At 40.9% G+C, this 20,405-nt stretch overlaps 2 protein-coding genes across 2 annotated transcripts in view; both read right to left on the bottom strand.

Moving 5' to 3' along the window:
• abca3b (ATP-binding cassette, sub-family A (ABC1), member 3b) overlaps positions 1 to 7,124 on the bottom strand; it is a 29,856-nt gene extending 22,732 nt beyond the window's left edge. The window contains exons 1-4 of the mRNA XM_041956581.1: positions 6,861 to 7,124; positions 5,733 to 5,822; positions 2,853 to 3,099; positions 151 to 278 (exon numbers count right to left, since the gene is read on the bottom strand). Of these exons, the coding sequence (XP_041812515.1) occupies positions 151 to 278; positions 2,853 to 3,099; positions 5,733 to 5,786 (429 nt within the window). The 5' untranslated portion in view covers positions 5,787 to 5,822; positions 6,861 to 7,124. The remainder of the gene's footprint in view (positions 1 to 150; positions 279 to 2,852; positions 3,100 to 5,732; positions 5,823 to 6,860) is intronic.
• Positions 7,125 to 8,431: 1,307 nt separating this feature from the next.
• On the bottom strand, positions 8,432 to 18,982 carry ccnf (cyclin F). Its single transcript, XM_041957331.1, has 17 exons — positions 18,767 to 18,982; positions 17,776 to 17,930; positions 17,504 to 17,610; positions 17,351 to 17,418; positions 16,930 to 17,126; positions 16,490 to 16,543; positions 16,014 to 16,118; positions 15,726 to 15,803; positions 15,036 to 15,190; positions 14,417 to 14,581; positions 13,586 to 13,709; positions 13,315 to 13,495; positions 13,052 to 13,139; positions 12,137 to 12,236; positions 11,834 to 11,967; positions 10,658 to 10,836; positions 8,432 to 10,277 (listed from the first exon to the last, which is right to left on the bottom strand). Exons 1-17 carry the CDS (start codon positions 18,777 to 18,779, stop codon positions 9,832 to 9,834), a joined length of 2,349 nt encoding a protein of 782 aa, XP_041813265.1. The 5' UTR covers positions 18,780 to 18,982; the 3' UTR covers positions 8,432 to 9,831.
• Between the last annotated feature and the right edge of the window lie 1,423 nt (positions 18,983 to 20,405).

A 20,405-nucleotide genomic window follows, 5' to 3' on the forward strand; every position in this document is an offset into this window, starting at 1 on the left:
TTTCGGGTGATATGCCTTAAAATATGACAACAAACATTCAAAGCTTCTTTCAAAAACCTCAACAGAAGCTTCAAATGTAAAAAAAATCTAAATCAAAATATGACATTAAGCACGGCTTTATGTGTGACAGTGTGTGTTTGCAGCCTTTACCTTTACGGGCAGGGGTTCATCATCATGGGTGAAGGGGTGCTCAAACACCACAGCCGCCAGCAGCTTTCCTGACGTAGGGTCATTTCTCACATAGTCCTCAAACTGCTCTTCTGTCTCAAAGTCATACACTGGGAAAGAAACACACACACGCACCAAAAGAACATGACATTAGTGGTGTGGTATTCATCTCACGTACGTCTGTTTTCATACCCATCTCATTGGCTGACCTTGGTGATCGCCACTCTCACTGACAGCCAGGAAGTTGGTCAGGATGCTGTCAGCATACTGAATTCTATGGCCAATTTTATCAATACAACAGGTCATATATTCAAGTACACTTGAATACACCCACACAACACATGCCTCCATGACACAGATGCTAGATCACACAAAAAGGGAAGAGATACAGACGAAGCTGAAATACAGTAAAAGCAACGATACCACAGACAGCCTGAAAAAAAAAAAAACCCAAGCAGGCCGAATGAAAACGAATGACAATAATAGATAACAGATTTGGTTTTCTTTTCACTTTTTTTTACAAGACTCTATTTCACAATTACATTTTGTAGTCTGAGTCTGGCAAAGAACAGTTTTACACAGTGGTCTCAGGGTTAATTCTGGGTCAGTCTGATAAAATAAACTCTTACATGGTGATACACAGAGGGCAACCGGGTGGCAAACACACCAGTTTATTCACACACTTGACATACTGCTCCTCACTTCAGCTGCTTTTTTAGTACTGAAATGGTGAGTGCCTTACAGACCGGTTCACACACGATTTGAGCTGCAGATATAATTACAAATTGGTGTAATGCTGATCTTTTAAATGTACTATTGATAAGTTTAATTATTTAGTAATTACAGAATTTATTGAAAAACTAGCAATTTTCTGGTTAAAGTACGAGCAAGCATAATCTGTCATTGACGATGCACACAACAGAAGTCAACCCAACATTTTAAGAACAAAAATTTGAGATTACTCAATGTAAGAAGACTCATTTCACAATTCACTATTTCACAATACACCCTGTAAACATATAAAAGCCGTTTCAACACCAAGCTTCTTCACAACAATAAAACCACCAGTGTCTTGACTGTTTTTAGCCCATTCAACAATCCTTGTGTTATTTAGTGTGTAAAACTATGATCTGAAATATCACAGGGCTTCTCAACTGCTGTCAACTTCATCTGCTCAATAGTATTCATCATTTTAGGCAGGACACTGAGGTCACATTTGGGTGGTCATCTGTGTACATGACATCGTAAAATTCTGCCTTGATCATGCCCCTCCACCTCATCCCTTTGAATGCTGAAACCAGCTAAATTATTCATTAATGGCTGAGCTGGGATCTCGCATGGCCGTGTACAGCACAACCTGCAGTTACACATATCTGTCTACCTGCTGCTACATCTCTGCCTTCAGCCTCGCGCTGCTGCTATTTGGCCATCTTGCTGATTGTCAATGTGAAAACAAATACTGTATGCAAACAGCCTGTTTGCACATCTGTCAGTCGGACTGTCTGCGTGTCTATCTGCGTGTGTGAATTAAACAGAGATGAAGTGGAGTCTAAACTCCCAGCTGATGCGGTCTGACATGGGAGTAGGGTGCGGCCTGTTTGCCCTCTTGAGAGCTGTTTCTAGAGGAACCAGTATTTCCAGTTCTGTCACAAAATACAATTGGTGTCAAGGCTGCGGTATGTGTTTCACTGGTTACAGTGGTGTTATAAACGACTCAAATGGCGATTTAATCATCAGGCTTTGCTTCAATAGAATCCAGAGTTTTAAATCAACGAGTCAACATTTAGTGTTAGCAGAGTACAAGGTGACAATTCCTTTCAGAAAAATCCAGCATTTTTGTAGCATCCAGCATGTGTTGCTGTATTATAACTACAGTATCTGAACATTGATGGTGCTTGTAATACAAGTATAATATGTATAGTATATTGAATCAAAAGAAGCACACCATTGCCTTGGTGAATCAATGTATCAATCAGAATCAATATCGTGGTGATGTGTATTACTTTTGAACTTGGTTAGCAAATGACTTCAGTTTTATGGCATAATAATGGCAATTAATATCTAACATGTCTTATGAAGGCTTACATTCAGAAAAGTGCAGTATTAAAGGAATAACAGGGCAAAAATTGCTCAGCAAATAACACCATGTATAACAATAAATTGTCATTTCTACATTTGGGTTCATAAACAGATTAAGGCAACAAGATCTAACTTGTTAATTTGTGAGCTTTAGATTTTCTTTCCTGTGAAGAAAGCCAGGCTAGCTGTTTCCTCCTGTTTCCAGTCTTTACGCTAAGCTAAGCTAAGCTAACCAGCTGCTGGCTGTAGCTTTATATGTACAGGACAGGTGTGAGAGTGGTATTAATGTTCTTGCGTAGCTCTTGGCGAGAAAGCAAAAACGGGTATTTCCTAAAATATTTCAATACATATAGGCTGCTAGATGAATAAGATTCAAGAGGAACAAGAAACCCAAATTTTTGTAAAGTACGATATGTTAAAAAGCAGCCATTGACTCACCTTTGGTGCCAATCAGTGTTAGCTACTGACTGGCCAATGGCAGATACGAATTATTACAAGCATTAGACGGCATGCTTTTCACAGATTTTGATTTGGAGATGCTTTTTAAACAAGCCAACATCATTGCACTGAAACAGCTGCCCATTTCCTGCCCAATGATGACCCACCTGGGTAGAGGTTCAGTCTCTGTCGCACATGCTCTCCCACCTGCCGCACCACGCTGGAGTTACCGGGCACATATGCCAGCTGTAATCTTTGAAACAACAAGGTGGGTAGTGTGTCGACAGAGTAGCTCTCATAGACCGTGGCATTTGGGTAGTCCTTAAAAGGCACCTTCTGACGTAGCACGATGAGGATGCCGGAGAAGAGCAGAGGCAGGAGTATCTCCACCAGAGTCACCAGGATTTGACGTTTCTGGAGAGCGGGAACAACAGTGGCAGATAAAAATTAAGAGTGAAAGAGGAACTTAGGGTTTGAGGGAATAAACGGGACAAGCACACATAGAAAAGGTAGAGAAATGGATTAACTGCCATGTTTGAGTGAATATTCCAACCAAAACTCAATAAAAGCCTCCATATTTCAGCCACAGGTGAGCAACATACAATGAATTCCCTTTAAGCTCCTCAGACACTTCAAACCGACAGCAGTGCAGCACTGAAAAGCAAAATCAACCTCATTACTGCTAATATGGTATGCAAATGATAACTACAAATAATTTTAGTCAAGATAGGGGCTGGGCATCAATTTATGTTTTTCACACTGTTCAAAATTGAAACAAGAAGATTTCACAGTCAGTTGCAAAAAAACAGCATAATCTGTGTGACGGCCTCCTCCTGTTGAGTGATTGGACTACAAAGTGACTTGGACAGTTTTGGGACATTATAGTCAATCTCAGAGGGGTGCCAATATCAGACCTTTTCAGCAATAAATCAAAGTGATCACTTAGAGGGATAAATATAACCAGAGAATACACACCATGCCCTGTTTGTCCATGTTTATGAAATGGGTTTTAATGCCTAAATGTTAATGATTGCTTTTGAACAATATTGTTTTGCTTAAGGATGAATACTGAACTTTGATCCTTTTTGAGTATTGACTAAATTGTGTCCACACCACTAAGTATCAGAATCTGCCACCTTGGAAAAAAAGGCATGCTGGCATTTAAGTCATTACACCACTGTAACTTCTACAATGAGCTCTTTTCATGTATGTGTGTGAGCTACAGCTTTATGTTACAGCCTCAGTATCCAGGACATTCAGGCAAGCCAAGGTGCCTCCGATGTCAGTGGCACAAGGACTATACAAGGAGCGGTGCACTGGCAACTCAATAAAACACTTGAATGAGGTACAAAATAACACTGGGGTAATTGTCTCAAGCACTACAAGACAGTATCTTATTTAGTAAAAACATTGGCTATCACCTAGAATCATAAACCTTTTCAATTACTAAGGTGTGACTACTTTTATTGAGGAAATAATAAAGGTTAGCTTAATAGAGTTCAAGTACCTATATTTTGTATGATTTTTTTTTAAAGGGCTTTTATTTATATATGGGTTAGTAATATGCAAAACAGATATTTTCCTTGATTCACAATATAACTAATTTTGCTCTTGTTTGGCTAGATACTGTTTTATGATGAAAAACAAGCCCAATGATAGCATTCATGAGTGTAACGAACAATCTGCAAAGCACCAAAATCTCATCAGTTATCAAAATCTGCTGTAGCTGAGCTGGAAATATGTCAACATGACCTTAAGTTTTCTAAACATGGCCAGTTGTCCATGGGGACAAAACAACAGGAAGGCCCAGAAATGCAAGGTCTTTGATGATAGCTGTTTTATAACAGGGTTTTACAGGGCTGAATTACAATGTCCACACTTTGCTTCAGAAAGAAAAACATTGTATTACAGTTTAAGTGATTAATATGCAGCCTGTGTCTGTGTTCTGCGGCCAAGATGGACAAGCAGCACCACAATGCTCAGTCTTTCTTCCTGCTTGGTCCTAATGGAGTCTGTGTCGTCTCCAGACAACCACAGCTGGAGCAGCAGCGATTAGGGTCGGAGCAACAACCTCACAGCACGCATGCTACGCAGCAGATAACCAATTCCTTTCCTGAGCAGTTGCAACATTGTGTTCAACTGATATTAATGTACAAAACTATGCATGCTGCCATTCAGAACAATTCACTAGCACTGTTTAGAGTACAAATTCCTTCCTATCTTCTGTACACTGAAGAAAGACCCTGAATTTCAGGATATGGTTTTCCACGAACTACACAACAGCCAAGCCTCGAGTGAACTACTACCGTAGGACATTTTGTCTTTCTTGAAGATTCAGATTTGTGATAAGGTGTGTGTAACCTGCCGAACATGTTCACCAACAGCTGCAAATGCTTAAGAAAAAATGAAAACATGAAGGTGACTATGTCCATAACTGCAATACAGCAGAAAATCTATTTACATGAATGCATGTGTATCTTCAGTATACATAGAATACGTTAATCGCTCATAACTCTTCATCCCCAACCAATTTCCTTATTCTTTTAGATTAAATGTATTGATTTTGTCTCTATTTTACTATTTGTTTTGGCTTTTTTAATATTCTTACTTTAAGTATTATACGTATGTGTGTGTGAGTGTCTGTCTGTCTAATGATTCTGGTCTCATGATCTATGTCACAACAATAAAAAATAAGCAACAAAATAACTAGCAGGCACAAATAGTGATTCCCCCGTAAGATAGCCATATAAGGCAGGACAAGCATGTGACAGGTACCAGCGTATTGACCTAGTAACTGCTTGTGACACAACAACAGTCCAGGCACGCTGTACATTACTGGGGTGATCCAGTTTCCAAGTAGCTGGATAAGATCAGAAGTTGTAGAAAATAAATTGTTAGTCATTTTACTGTATTTATAATGCCTCATATGTCTATAACTTAACAAATACTGTCATGCAGGCCTCTGCTCTGTAAATACAGCTACTTCTGACAATTCACAGTTGCAAACAATGTCAGCACGTAGTTAGGTTCACCTCCCTCCAACTCACCTGCTGAAGATAGTTTTTCCACACCAGTAGTCCAAACTGTCGCATAATGGCCATCGTGAACAGCACACAGGACACAGCTCAGTCAGCCTTCTGCAGTGGATGGAGATGGAAAAGGAGCGACATGTTTGGTTTCAGGTTAGAGCCAAAGTGTACAATTAATTCACTTTGAAAGTGTTTGAGGGTTTCTTGAAGCTTAGCGGCGTTTTTGAAATAGCTTCAACCAGCAGTGATGGCTAGTAAAGGTTTCTGATCTCAGTTTCCATTTAGCAGTAACTCGAGGGGGGAAAAAAAAGAGAGAAGTGAAATTGAGCAATCAGCAGCACCATAATTTGGCATGATGTTTTGTTCTGTTCAAAAACTGTACACAAAGTGGAGAAATGATCACAAGATCATGATGGGGAAACAAGGTGAACTGGTATTATAAAACAAAAGGCGTGATATCAGCCTGGAAATGAGTTCAGTTTGGAAAAAGAAAAACACAGGAGGGACAGAGACATCTTTATGGCTTATGAAACAGCTAATAAACTCCTATGCCAGTAGAGTATGAACTTTAACTAATACTGGTCACATTTCCTGATATAGTCCCATAACTTAAGCTACAAGAGCCAGGTGTGTCTTGTTGAAGGTTAATTTCACAGCACGAGTTCACAAATGTAATAAAAGAGGTCATGCTAGGACTGTCGCACTAGTACCATTCATTTCTGAGTAGCTACGTCCCTTTCATGATATATTGAGGGTAAGTGAATGTATTATCCGTGTAACTGAGTTCAGAAAACCTTGTGCTACACACTTAAAACAACCATTTCTCTATTTGTATGTTCCAGCAAACAATTATCGAACACAAGCCTTTTAAGACGTGAGCTTTTTCCATAGATAATACAAACAGCTTTGCTCTTGTCTGATTGGGCCAACGCGGCCCCCCAGACCTCCCGATTGGACAGTTAACCTGCTCGTCAATCCCTAAGGATCCTGATGAATGCTAATGATGGAGCTAAAACACAAAGCTAGGTATTTCCAAAGTACAATCTGCTGACTCACCGACATTATCTAATTTGGCACATTATTAATAATTACATCTTCTACCGAAGTAACATAGTAATGTTGTGTGACATTAACATGTAAAATTACCTCAAATAAAAGCAGGTTTCGGCATATGAACTTCACGAGCTGTGGTCCCTCTTCCTGGTGGAGGTGAAAACAATTCCTCCTTTTCGTCTTAAAACGATAACAATACCATCACCGCGGGGCTTCTTCCTTCACCGACACTGTCGAGGCTCGGCTAGCATTCGTGAAGCGGCGGACGTCTGCGGCCCGGTCCAGGTCTTCCCCCTCCAGTTTGCTGCCTTCTAGCGAGGCGATGACATTGCACCAGCGGCTTGACAAACCCGTGAATTCATCGTGCAAAATGCAGCGACAACCGTCAACAAAACACCTCACGTGATCTCAGTGGAGCAGCGCGTCACGTGATCTGAACAGCTGGCATTTACAGGCACAGATGTATAAACAATTAACAATAAGTATATCATTGTTTATGTGCTGTACCTTATATTTAGATTAGATTAAATACGACTTTATTAATCTCACAATGGAGACATTTACTGTTACAGAAGCTCTTTAGAACACACTGGGGTGGGGGTGGGGGTGCAAATAGTCAACAATAAAAAGAATTAAAGAAATGTAAAAAAATAAAGTTTCCTATGTACAATGAATTCGAGAAAAAATCCTGACCAGTTTGTTTAATCTCTGGTCCCACTCTGTGCTGCCCGGGGCCCAGCAGACGACAGCATAGAGGACAGCAGTGGCTACCACAGAGTCATAAAAAGTCCTGAGCGGGGGTCTGCACACTCCGAAGGACCTCAGTCTCCGCAGAAGGTGGAGGCTACTCTGGCCCCTCTTGTACAGGTCGTCAGTGTTGTTGGACCAATCCAGTATATTGTTGAGGTGAACATTTAGGTACTGTGCACTGTCTCAATTTCCTCCCCCTGGATGTTGACTGGTGAGTGTGGTAGTGTCCTCCTCCTTCGTCTTACTTGTGTTCAAGCACAGGTGGTTGCACTCACACCAGTCCACAAAGTCCATGATGAAAGCCCATGATGACCGACCGGTACTCCAACTCGATCCCCTCTGACACACGATGGCGGAGTCACCAGGAACTTTTTTCCTGGAAATATGAGGAGTTTAGCACATTAGCACAGATCTTCATGTGTGGGAAAATAAAAGGGTGATGCTTTGTTTTCCAGGCTGGAACTGTATTCTGGTTCTACTTGTAGGGAAAATAGAGACACGGTTCTGAGACATTTATTTTAGTCAAGGGTTAAGGGAACTTTCTTGGGTTTATGAGGTGTTAGTGAATTATCTTAAAAGGAAGGCTCTATTTAACAACAAAAAAGAAAAAACGTTAAAAATTGCAATCTGGTCTGGTGAACTCTTGAACACAGCTTGAACTGTTTCATCTCTAAACCCAAACACATACTATCTACGGATGTCTTTCAGCTCCACCATATATTTTCTCCCTAGGAAACATGTTTTCTTTTCAAGTTGGTCATGATTCTTATTAAGTCTGAGAACAACAGCTTGTCTGGGAAAAGTCCACAGATTCTTATTATAAACCTGTCTTGCGGCAAGTAAATCTATTACAAATTAAACTGTGTCTGTAGTGGCAAAGACATGCAAAGTAGGACTGAAAGGAAACTTGCATGATGGCTTGTTTTATTTGAACTTAGTAATACAAAATTACATATTCACATCACAGGTCTATTGAGAAAACACTGTACTGGAGAAAAACAGGTTTCACAAAAACTGCCTTTTTGGAATGAAGCAAAAACAATTTCAAGTAGTGGCATGCTCTTTGTCTTTCTCCATTTATACATAATAGTACTATGTACATTTATAAAACACAGGAAATAACCAGTCTGGCGTAACAGTTTAAAAATGTTTTACAGTCGGTCACAATCATTAGATATTGTGCACTCAGTGTGCTGAATGAGGCATACACACTTTCAAATAGCCCATCAAGTAATTTTCTATTAGTGTATGAACTTCCCTTTCGCACTAAGAAGGCAAAGCAAATCAATTTCAAAATACTGTATCATTGATTGTTCAAGCGTTGTAATGTTACATTTCATTGAATTGCGCTCCTGTGATGGTAAAAGTGCCTCATTGCATTTGAGCTGAATAGTTAAATGACTGTGCAGCACAAACATCTAGATGATGAGCTGAGGTTTGTACAATAGTCATCCAGCTGGTGATTCTTGGTTAGTCAACAGTTAACATCTTAATGTCTATCTGCTGTTCCTGATGGGATAAGTGTTCGACAGGTCTTTCAAAATATTATGAACAGTGTACATGTATAAAACTCTGAAAGATGCAGACTACTGAAAGACTCATTTCACAGCTCTGTTTCTCTTTAAGTAGATGCCCCTGAAAACACAAATGACACCACCAAAGTACCTTTGGCAAACACACAAGTATAAAAAAAAAAATGAACAAGAGGAATTCATACACCCATATTTTTTTAGGCTTCAGATGCAGACATTTCCATGAACTAAATGACATTCTCCAAATACAAGACAGATTCTTGTACAGACAGTGCATATCAGAAACTACGATAACCAAAACAATCACAATTACATGAAAACTGTTTTTAAACTTTTTCCACAATATGATCTTAATAAAGATTTTTTATCCCCTTCCAAAATAAGTCCTTGAGTTTGTTTTTTTTTACAACTATCAAACATGATCTGAGATAGGTTGTTGTAGAAGGCTGTAAAACGACAGAAATTGTACCAGGGTCCTGAGGAAAGTCAAGTCATGTTCCAGTGGTTTCAGAGCTGAGTCTTTGTTTACGGGAGGTATTTAACTGAGTCATGCCTGTAAACATGTAACTGAAATGTAATGTGCTAGAAAGGCAAGTTTCTAGGTCATTCATATTTATACTCTATATTTTCCTTTACTGTCTGGGAGCTTGAAGTCTCTTGATCTTTTGGCAACTGATGGACCACTGCAGACTGACAGGAGTGAAGCACAGCATCAAGAACAAAGTGCTGGGGGATAATAACTGAGCGGGTGGTCACTGAACAGCAAGTCAAGCAACCACTGTCTATAAGCTCAGAAACCCTGCATTGGCAGTACGCTCATATCCACCCCCTTCCTCCTCATCTCTTTCCACCTCACCTCCGCTATGTGCCGCCGAGTTCTTCCTCTTCACTTGTTTGCTGGAGGTGCCCCGGGGCCTCTGCATGGGCACCAAAAGTCGGAAGCCTGGCTGGGCACTGGCGGAGGCTGTGCCCAGGGACGTGGTAAAGGTCTTGAATGTGCAAGGCACGAGGGGGGAGGAGGAGGAGGAGGAGCACGTGGATGAGGGGCTAACACTCTGGACGGAGGAGTACCCTGAAGAGAAGGAAAGAGGTTCCCGACCTTTCCAATCCTTGCTCACTTGCTTTTCGGCTTCACAGAAGCTGTCTTCATCACTGGACAGGGCTCTGCAGTACTCCAGTCCTTTGTCTTCATCAGTCAGCGAGTGCAGTTTGATGGATATCATAGAAGCTATTATAGGAGAGGAAGAGGAAGTGGAAGTGTTACAGTTTATTACAGTGAATTATTTTGGGAAAGTTTACACCAACTACAGATCCCAACACACTTTGTACAGTTTCTGTCATCTATCCTCATTTGTCCATTGACAGTAGGCCTGCATGATATGAAGGGCTAAACATATGTGCAGTTTCATTATACTGGACGTTGCAACTGCTGAGTCATCTCTAGTCACAAAATGTCCTAATGGAAGAATGACTCATGCATTACTCTCCTCAATATACATTTGGATTAGTCATGTATAAGCTTTGGAGAAAAACACTGTTGAGCCTCTGGTAGAAATCACACAGGAATAAATCTGCCCAGTCCCTTTCCCCTTCTCATTCAACACTCACAATCACAGTCTTTTTCTCCTTCGCTCTCCTCTTCTTGGTCCCCCTCATAACCGGAACAGGAAGTGTCCAGGCTCCAGTCCAGGATGTCGCCCAGCAGCGTCTCCTCTTGATTGGACAGCTCTGCTGTGGGCGTGGCCACGAAGCTCCCTCTGTGGGCCTGCATGGCGTCATCGCGTCTCCTGGGGAGAAAGTGGACGAGCGGCGTTGTTACGGCGAGTCAGTGGAGCATCTCACAGATGGCACAAACAAACACCTTCTGGACAAGACGGTTCATGCGTCCACTTGTCACAGAGCACAAAAGACTGATAAGAACTGCAAAATGAGCAAGGACAGAGGCGGGGGTGCTGAGTCGTTTCTCTAAACTGAATTTTTTGCACCTATTTTAAGTTATGTCACACAGGCGGCCTGCATACTAAGGTTCTACTGATTTTATGTATGTTTGTTGCAAAGTGGGGAGTGACAGTATGTGAATATAATAAAAATATTTTGCTGTGACACAGTTTTTGTCTGGGATTTTGGTCATAGTTCTACTGTTAGCTTAAAATGTCTTTTTCTGGTTTGTGAGGGGTGCCATGAGCAGTGAACATCTCTACCTCCAGACTAACTCTGTGCTGTACAGATTGTAAACCTGCTTGAGGCAAATCTGTGATTTGTGATTCTGGACTATATAAATAAAAACTGACTTGCATAACAAAAATACATGGTTTGAACATAAAAACATGGATATTTGTACAATCAAAAGCAGTCCAGTACATTAGCCCCACAATAAATAAATTGTAGCATTGTGTCCCCCCATACAAACTCCGATAAATCAAATGGCTAAATAAAGTTACTGCAATTAACATATTGGAAAAGACCATAAAACAGGGGGCTGAATAGTATCAGCCAAGTGCTATTGGAAAGCCATACAAGCCCAATAAGCTTCAGAGTGCTCTCAGGTCTATGTAATAAAGACAAATAGAGAATTTTATAATGGCCCATAAAAATGTTCTAGGGGCCAGCAGGTTGTGTTGCATTATGTGCTACACTGCACCAAAAGTGGTCTTGGTTGTGCACCATTGCATGATATTGATTTGTGGCAATAGGTTACATTTAAATGTCTCTTAGAGCTATTTACTGTTTTTAATATCACCCAGCCCTAATGTGTTGTAATGGAAAACCTGGTAACTGGCTTACCTCTTGTTGGTGCTTGATGGAGAAGCCAGGAAGGTGTGGATGTCTGCTGGTTGACCAGTGGGACTGGGAGGCTCCATCTGAGGCTCCACTTCAGGAATCTCCAAGATCTGACACAGCTCTTTAAAGTCCATCACCTTGTGGAGGGCATGAAAACATATCAATGACCAGTTTCAGGGACTCAGATACAGAGAACTTTGAACAATTAGAGACATGTTGTGCTACAATTGAAAAATGCTTTTATTTTTAAAAGGTTTAGTAGGAAGAACAATTTTTCCTATACCTGCAAAAATAAATATCAAGTACCTTTTCTTTGCTGATTTGCTGGTAGGCCTCATCTTCAAACCGTTGCTTGACGCCAGTAAGAGACACGTGCCTGTAATCTTTGGGAACATCTTGACTGAAGCTGAGGGGAGACGGAGGGGGAAACAGAGACAAGAAAAATGAGTTTGATCCACTTTGCTTGCTGCAGCTCTATAACCAACTCTTGGAGACAAATCTCGTTACTTGTCCATTTGAGAATTACAGTTTGTCGATGCGATGCTCACCTATCAAAGTGACTCACCCCGAGGCACGTTTCTGTGACTCACTTGGTGATTCACTGATGGTTACTCACTACTCCCACCCCCCACACCACCCCTACAGCCCAGTGGCCTCCTACAGTCTTTTATGACTGCAGTTCTCTCCGGGTTTAGCATTTGCTTTAGAACCTTAATGGTCATCCATTTTCTTGGTCACCAGGCATTATAAACAATCATGTATCTAATCACTGAGTCTATATGAGCATGTTGAAAACAGCCAGACACATGACCAATCAATTTTTGTTATCTCTTGTTTTTCGTGGAGGACAGTGAAGTAGTTGGTCCACATGTGAGCCAAGGTAGAGTAACAAATCAGAAAATGGACTGGGACATTTTCACAGTCTTCATCTGTGGTTCCTGTTCCAGAACACAGGCTTTGGAAAGCCACTCTATAGTAAATTTATGGCTGAATACACGAAACAATGTTTTGTTTTGTTTTTTAAAACTGCATCCCCAGTGGATACCGTAGGTTTTCAAACAGTGCTGGTGTCATTACTCTTAGGTCTTCATGTGCTCTGTTGTGTAGCAGCACAGGGTGTCGCTATGCCTGAATATGACCTGACAGACTGGTTGATAGTACCGGAGCAGGAGGGATGAAATGAATTGCTTGGCAACCAATCCAGTCAAAACACACACTCACCACTTGACGTAGAGCAGCACAGAAAGGGAGACGAGGTCTTGCTTGGAGAAGCCTGTGTACTCAACTAACTGGCTGGGCCAGAGGGGAGCTGCACAGAAGGAGACCGCAGACATAAGTCAAGGAGACCATAAACTAAACACTCAATTAAAGCTGTAAACTGCATTTGTTTGAAAATGTGAATTTGCATTTGAAAGGGTGATACCATGCACCTTTTCTAACAGACCATGTTGTGCGTGTGTGTTTGATTGAGCGAGTGTTATTACCATAGTGATGTAGTGCACGTGTAAGCAGTAGTGCGGCGCACGCCAGTTTGGCAGGCGGTGGTGCGGTGAGAGCAGAGTAGAGCAGCAACAGCTCACAGATGTAGCTGAATAAGTGAGTGGTCCGCCTCTCCAGAGGAAGCAGAGACAGCAGCACCTCCCCATAGTCTAGCAGTGTGGGGCTCTGAGGGGAATTTCAGCAAATTCAGTACTTAAAATCCCCATTAAAATCATTCATTGGCACTTGTACAAGAAGGACAGCTGTTGTACTCACCCTGATCTTTCCCTCCAGCACAGATACAACCTCTCCCATCATTCGCACCAGGTCTTCATATTTGTAGGTGTTGTCTGTGAGCCAGACAGCTTCACGTATGGTCAGGATTTCTTTACTGATATACCTGAAAAGAAAAGAACATTCATTGTCCTGAAAGTGTAAAAAGAAAGCATTTGAAATGATTTTGTGTTCAGAACAATGGATCATTGGTTCTCCCTTCAAAGCCAACCATGAATATTCTAGTAGCTCTGCATTATGAACAAAATCAATATCTTGATGTAGGTCCTTACATATCCAGATAACGATACATATCAGGATAAAGCACATTTTCTGTAAATTCAGTCAATAAGTAGTTAGCATAAAATCTCCACAATGACCAGGCCTCCTATGTAGAACCTTTGTGCAAATTTTCATTTAAGCATGAAACAAAATAAAAAAAATTCCCATAATAAGTATTAATTATTCTTGTGGCTCTCATCCATAGACTGTCTCTGTACAAATCTTGCATAGATGGAAAAGATGCTTGTGGTGTTTGAGTCTGCTGTGGAAATTTCCTGTATAGTTGCACAAAATGTCGTCCACATGACGAAACATATAACCATTATATAAAATACTGATAGATGTTTTTCTATTGTCACACGACATACAGTATATAGCACAGCCCTATACTCTATTACTAAAATAAAGTCAACTTCCCAAAACGTTCTCAAAATCCTTTAACCTCAAACTGGTTTACCTACATAACCCCTTAATCAGAAATGCATTATAATATTACCAGTAACAATCAAAGCACACAAACATTTCAGAGAATATGTATGTGCACATTCTTACCGTGTACAAACAACCATGCAAGCGATGCCCAATAACTGCAGGCGGGCCTTGGGGACAGAGCGCAGAGCCAGGTAGCGGTCCACACAACCCACCGTCACATGCAGCGTCAGGCTGGAGAAGTCCTTCATGGTGGTCACCTCCACAAGCCAGTCCACCAGGATGTACCTGGAGAGGCAGAAAGTGAAGGAGACGAGTAGAAACCGAAGGTCATTGGGCGCATTGAAAAAGGGACAATTGAACAGAAAAGACACTAGTCCAAATGTAACGCATTACAAAGTTATAAGACTCAAAAGATTTAAGTTTTTAACGCTCATGCCTAAGAACCATAACCAATCAGACATCATCAGAATTTAAAAATTAGTCAAAATCACTACATTATAACTTGAAATCTGTGGTGTGGTATGTTCACAGGAATAAGGTTTAACTTAATTGTCTGGAAAACCTTTGATTGTTCAGTTTAATCTCTTTAGTAATGTCATTAAAGAAAGCTACAGGAATCAAAAGACAGTGAGTCATCACAATAACTCGCAGGAATATTCAATTGTCTACAAAGATATTATTCACCAACAGACTGTAATTGTGCCAGTAACATCATGGATGACTTTCTGTTCCGGTCTACCTCATGGTGTCCTTGATGCCTCGTCTGAGGATGCCCTGAGTGCAGGGTCGTGTGGCCGGGTTGGAGGAACTGAACAGCTGAGCCACTAAATCAGAGCAAGCTTTTGACTCCAAACCCAGTGGATTCCCACGGCTGCACACTTTGGCCAGAGACAGCTGGGGAGAAGAAAAGACAGCGCGTTAAATAAACGTGCCAGAATGGCTTAAAATGGCTTGACAGCTTGTTGAATTGGGTCACACTAAAAACACAATAATAAGATTGAGTATTGCAATAGTTTGCTGTAATTACAGAGCGTGTGATTGCAGATGAGTCATATTTCTGTGATTCAGTGGTGCTACTTGGGTAAAGCTTTAAAAGGCGATGGAAAAAAAAGACACAGTAAGTCAACAACTGTCAAGGCCTCTTGACATTGCCTGAAAGTGCTTCAATAAGTTCCAAATCTGGACAAATGGAGGGGTGGGAAATGAAAAGGAGAAATGAAACTAAAAATTGGACGGATGAAAAGCTGTCAAAGTGACAAACAGTTCACTTGCATTGTATTATTACAGTGAACGGCCGAGGCAGAATGAGGATGCGGACTGACAAACATAGCCGTGATGAGATTGAAAATGCACAAGGAACACACATTAAATCAACTGCTGCATCAGTACAATGGCGATAAAGTAGAATTTGCTGTCCTCTATCACACACCTGTGCCTCCCAGCATCCTTTGCCAGCATAGTCCCTCAGGGTTCGAACACACTGGAGGTACCTGCCTGGATCTGCCATCTGAAATTCAAATGTTAAAAAAAACAAAACAATTTGATAAAAACATTACTACATCCAATAAAAAAATGTAAGCTGTTAATTTAGTTAGTCTTTTTTTTTCCAAACAAGTATGCACTATACCATGAACAAATGTGCCAGTGTTGGAGCTCGACACAGACACTGCACAGCCTAAATAAATGGGGTAAATGTAATAAAGAAATTCAGACTCACAGCTGCTTTCCTGTTGTGCTCCCACAACAGGTAGGAACTCTGTAGACAGCCAGCCTGCGATGACTGCTCCAACATAGATATGGCATCAGAGCGTCTTTCATGGTCCTGGAAAAGGTAACATGTGTCAGATGTTAATGACACAACGTACAAAGGAAAGTTCTGTTCCTGGACTAACAAAGTGCTGAAACGTCTACACATAAATGCTCGTGTGCTGTGATCCTGAAGAACGAACCAGAGCTCTGCGTAAGCAGCATGAAGTAATTTGTCACACCATTAAGTCAAGGAGACTCAACAGGGACTACAAGGCAACAGCTGTGTTATATGAAGAGAGGACAAAACAACAGTTACCCCATCTGTGACTAGTCAGACAAGCCCCCTGTGAGAGCAGCACACAGCTTTACACTTTGATTAGAGGCAGATAGAAACTGGGCAAACCACACCCAGACAGACAGATTCGGTCTCACTCTTACACTTACTTCAAACAGCTGCAAAACTCTGGCCAAACAGTGCAGCAAGGGCCCTCTCTTCTCCTGGAAAAGAAAGAAAAATGAATAAATGAACACAGGAAATAATCTAATATCACCTTACTCATAAACATTTTGATAAAAACTTTTTCCAGTTCTATGAAATTCTTCATATAGTTGTAAATGCAATGGAAGCATTTCGGTTAATTCAAGCCACGCCAGTTTTCATGTCTGTGTCTGTCAACTAAGCAATAAAGAAGATCTGCCTTGTTTAGAGCTTTATTTGGTGTTGTGACGACTAAAGCACTTAAGCTGAAAACAGAGAAATATAAGAACATTATCAGTGCTTATCAATTGCTGACACAAGATAAAAATGATTTAATTTTCCATCAAGGCTGGTTAAAAAGGAAGCACATTTGTCTGCCCTCTAAAACTGCAGCAGCAAAACCTACCATGTTGTTTTCACACTCAGCCTTGAGGTGGTCGAACACCACAGCCTTGCAGCAGCTGCCGGAGGGCGACCATGGTGGACGGATGAACACCCAGATGAAGGGATCGGCCAACGGAGAGCGCAGGCTCTCTGCCTGGCTGAAAAAGTGGGAGGCCTTGCGACCACATACATCCGCTCGCCCCTCATCACTCAACAATGCTGGCGGAGAGAAACAAGGCACACGTGAAGATCTGCAATCATTTGTAGAAATCATCAAGATGGATTTATGTCCCCCACGTCCATTTGACCTTTATTTAACTAGCATTCTAGTAAGATAGATGTTCCATATGTACGAACATGGAACCAACCAACACAAGGAAAGGAGGAAAAACATAAATGCCAGGCGTATTCTCAATGAATGGGAGTTGTGGAGTTTAACTTACGTCCTTCATTGTACAAATAAGCAATCCCTAGTTTCACAGCAGCTTCAAAGTTCCCTTTCTCGGCAGCTCTGAAAGAAGAGATGTTTCAGATTAAAACCCATACAGACAAAAAAACAATACATTAGTGGGGTTTTTGGACAGAAGCGGCTGTACCTTTCAAATAGCCATAAGGTGCTGGGGGATGGCCATGTGTCTCTGAAGCTGACCCTGGCCCATACACTAGAGTGGTTATCAACAATGTCCCGCAGCTGGGAATGAACCTGTAACACAAGTCATGTCAGTTAGTCCCTCAACAAAAGAGACATCTGACCTATCAAATCAGGTGGTCACAAGATGCCAGAGGCAGAACTAATCTGGGGTGGCACAACACATACATGCTAGAGGTAGTGTAGCAGTGTTACAGTGTGTACAGCATATTTACTCACTGCTCTGACAGATAGCAGGTCCTCTGCGGAGAGGCACTGGAGCACACAGAGGAGGACCTCCTCAGGCAGAGACAGCAAGGTAAGGGCTGGGGTTCGCTTACGGACCCGCTTCCGTGCAGGAACAGAGTAGCATTTTGAACAATGGCAGTGGACCACTGAAAGAAAAAGTGGTTAAAAGTTAGGCAGTTCAAACATTCTGTTGCATGGTCCTCATATTCAGCATAGGGGTAAACACATCTGAAGTGTACACACACACACACACACACACACACACACACAAAGTATCTCACATCTTAGTGCAGGGCTCAAAAACTCATTCTCACATTAATGTCAAACAAATATTTGCACATCATTTCAAGCTGGTGGCCGGTTAAGATGTTAGCTGGTAAGGAGGCACACTAAGGTGAAGGTTATGGCTCCACATTGAAAACGCCTAACGTAAAGCACCCCCGGGAGGTCTACTCAGATCTTGTTTAAATGCTAGGTCATTTAAATGCATGGAAAGACGATAACTTAAAAAGTATTAAAACACGCATAAAACATCTATTAATCAAGTGTTGTAAGCGTTACCAGCGATATGTAAGGACGGAGAACTGAGCACCAGACTGGGAGAAGTCAAACCAAGTGAGCGCCCAAATTTCCCTCCTGAGGTTCAAATTCAAGTAACCTTATGTTATGACCTTGGCTCCATGAAGTATGACGATATATTATAGTTTTTAATAAACTGTACGACAAAGGCGTACAGTGCCATGAGCCATGTTTTAAACAAATATTGGCAGTATTAACCCGTTTGAGCTACAGTAGCTTACAAGAGGAATCCACGGCTATCCGGTTAACGTTTGTGTTGGCTAGGAGCTACTTAGTTAATTGTTAGTGCTAGCTAACTGTCAAATTGTAAGAATTTAACGCACGCTCATGAACACTCGCCGTATATTAATACATACCCATATTTCTGTTAATAAGCTAGTTAAAGTTTATTTAAGTTACTTACCGCCGGCTTTCATTGCAAATGCAGAGATCTCTCCTCAAACAGCGATGCCTGTGGCTACAGCGGTGAGCAGCGATTTAAACGTTACGGTGATACTAGCTAATGTTACACGCATAGAAAGATCGAGACTATTTCACCAGAAAATAAGATATACAGTGCTAAAATAATGCTCACAGCATCTGTTGTGCTGTAGTAGTTAACTAGTAGCGTAATAAGTTGTTAGCTCTAGAATTCAAATTGAAGCACGCGTCCTCACTTGTTGGACCCGCCCCAAAGCTACTCAAGGACCGCCCGCGCTCACCGTTTAAACTCCACATTCGGTTTGATTGGTCAAGCATAATGACGCCCATCTACTACATAGTAGTCTTTTGATTGGTCTTCGTGAATAACATAAGCACCGATTGGTCAGATTTTATAAACTGTAAAATGTTAGAAGATCATTGGGTAACGTAACGCCATTTCGAAGTACGCGCTCGCTAGCGAATCTATGTGATTGGTTGACCTGATTATGAAGAAACTGCACAGACCCACCTATTTACCGTAGATTGTGGGAAATGTAGTTGAACGGCAGAAAATGCCGTTTAAAGGTACCGCGTTTAAAGGGACAGCGCATAGTAAGGTATATCTTTTGGTCTTTGGTCATGTATTACCTAATTTTGTCTAAAATTGTATAAAATCACAAAATATAGCATTTTATTTATTCCTTTAACTGTTCAAACATAATTTCTGCAAACTGTATCTCCATATTATGTTCACTAATGTTCTTTTTAAAAGCTCCATTGTAATGCTTGTGGAAAATCATAAATTCCTTCTGATTAATTTACAGCTTTTTAAGCTATTTGGCCTTTAAAAATCTGAGTGAGCTTTTGTGTGTAATTGTACAAACATCTATTCATGCCATTAAACACCCCAAATTCTCAAAAATATTACAGAGGACTTGACCTCTTTGTCCTCAGTCATAGTCTATTTTGAAGGAACTGAGGATGAAATTAATGACTCCGGTCAAATTTGTCTTGCCAGACAGAACTAGACAAACTCCACTTTTGAAATGAATAGCGTAGATTAATTTTGTTTAATCTTTAATAGCTCAGTGTGTCTTAATCATCTTTAATCTTCATTCATTAGATGTGTGACTGAAACTGCCATCAACAATCTTTATGTAAATCCAAGTGAAAAATCTTGCCCATCAAACCCTCAACTGGCCCACATTATTGTGTTTGATCTCCGGAATCTTTACATAACAAACGTAGGCTAAATGGATTTCATCTTTAACACATCAGCCTTTCAAGTAGAGAAATGTGTCAATGTCTATATAATCACTCAGCATAATTAAAAAAGTAAGCAGTAGGAAAGAAATTGTCATATCATGCTAAATGCATGTTAACATTTGCATTTGAGCCCAAAGGATAAAGAAGCAGGGATGTGCATATTCAATTATGGTGGTAGTGTTATAGGCTAATCAGGAGAAGTAGTTCTTAGTATGTGTGAGAAACAGTTAAGCACAAAGAATGAAAAAAGCTGGGGGAGCAAACAGGAATATCAATGTGCTCCTTGTGATGGAGAACAATAAGAAATCATTATATCAGTTGCCTTGTCCTTTTGCACATCACACACACACAGACACACTTAAAACTTATTAACC

Source organism: Chelmon rostratus, chromosome 17, assembly GCF_017976325.1.
Source record: "Chelmon rostratus isolate fCheRos1 chromosome 17, fCheRos1.pri, whole genome shotgun sequence".
NCBI classification, from domain to species: domain Eukaryota; kingdom Metazoa; phylum Chordata; class Actinopteri; order Chaetodontiformes; family Chaetodontidae; genus Chelmon; species Chelmon rostratus.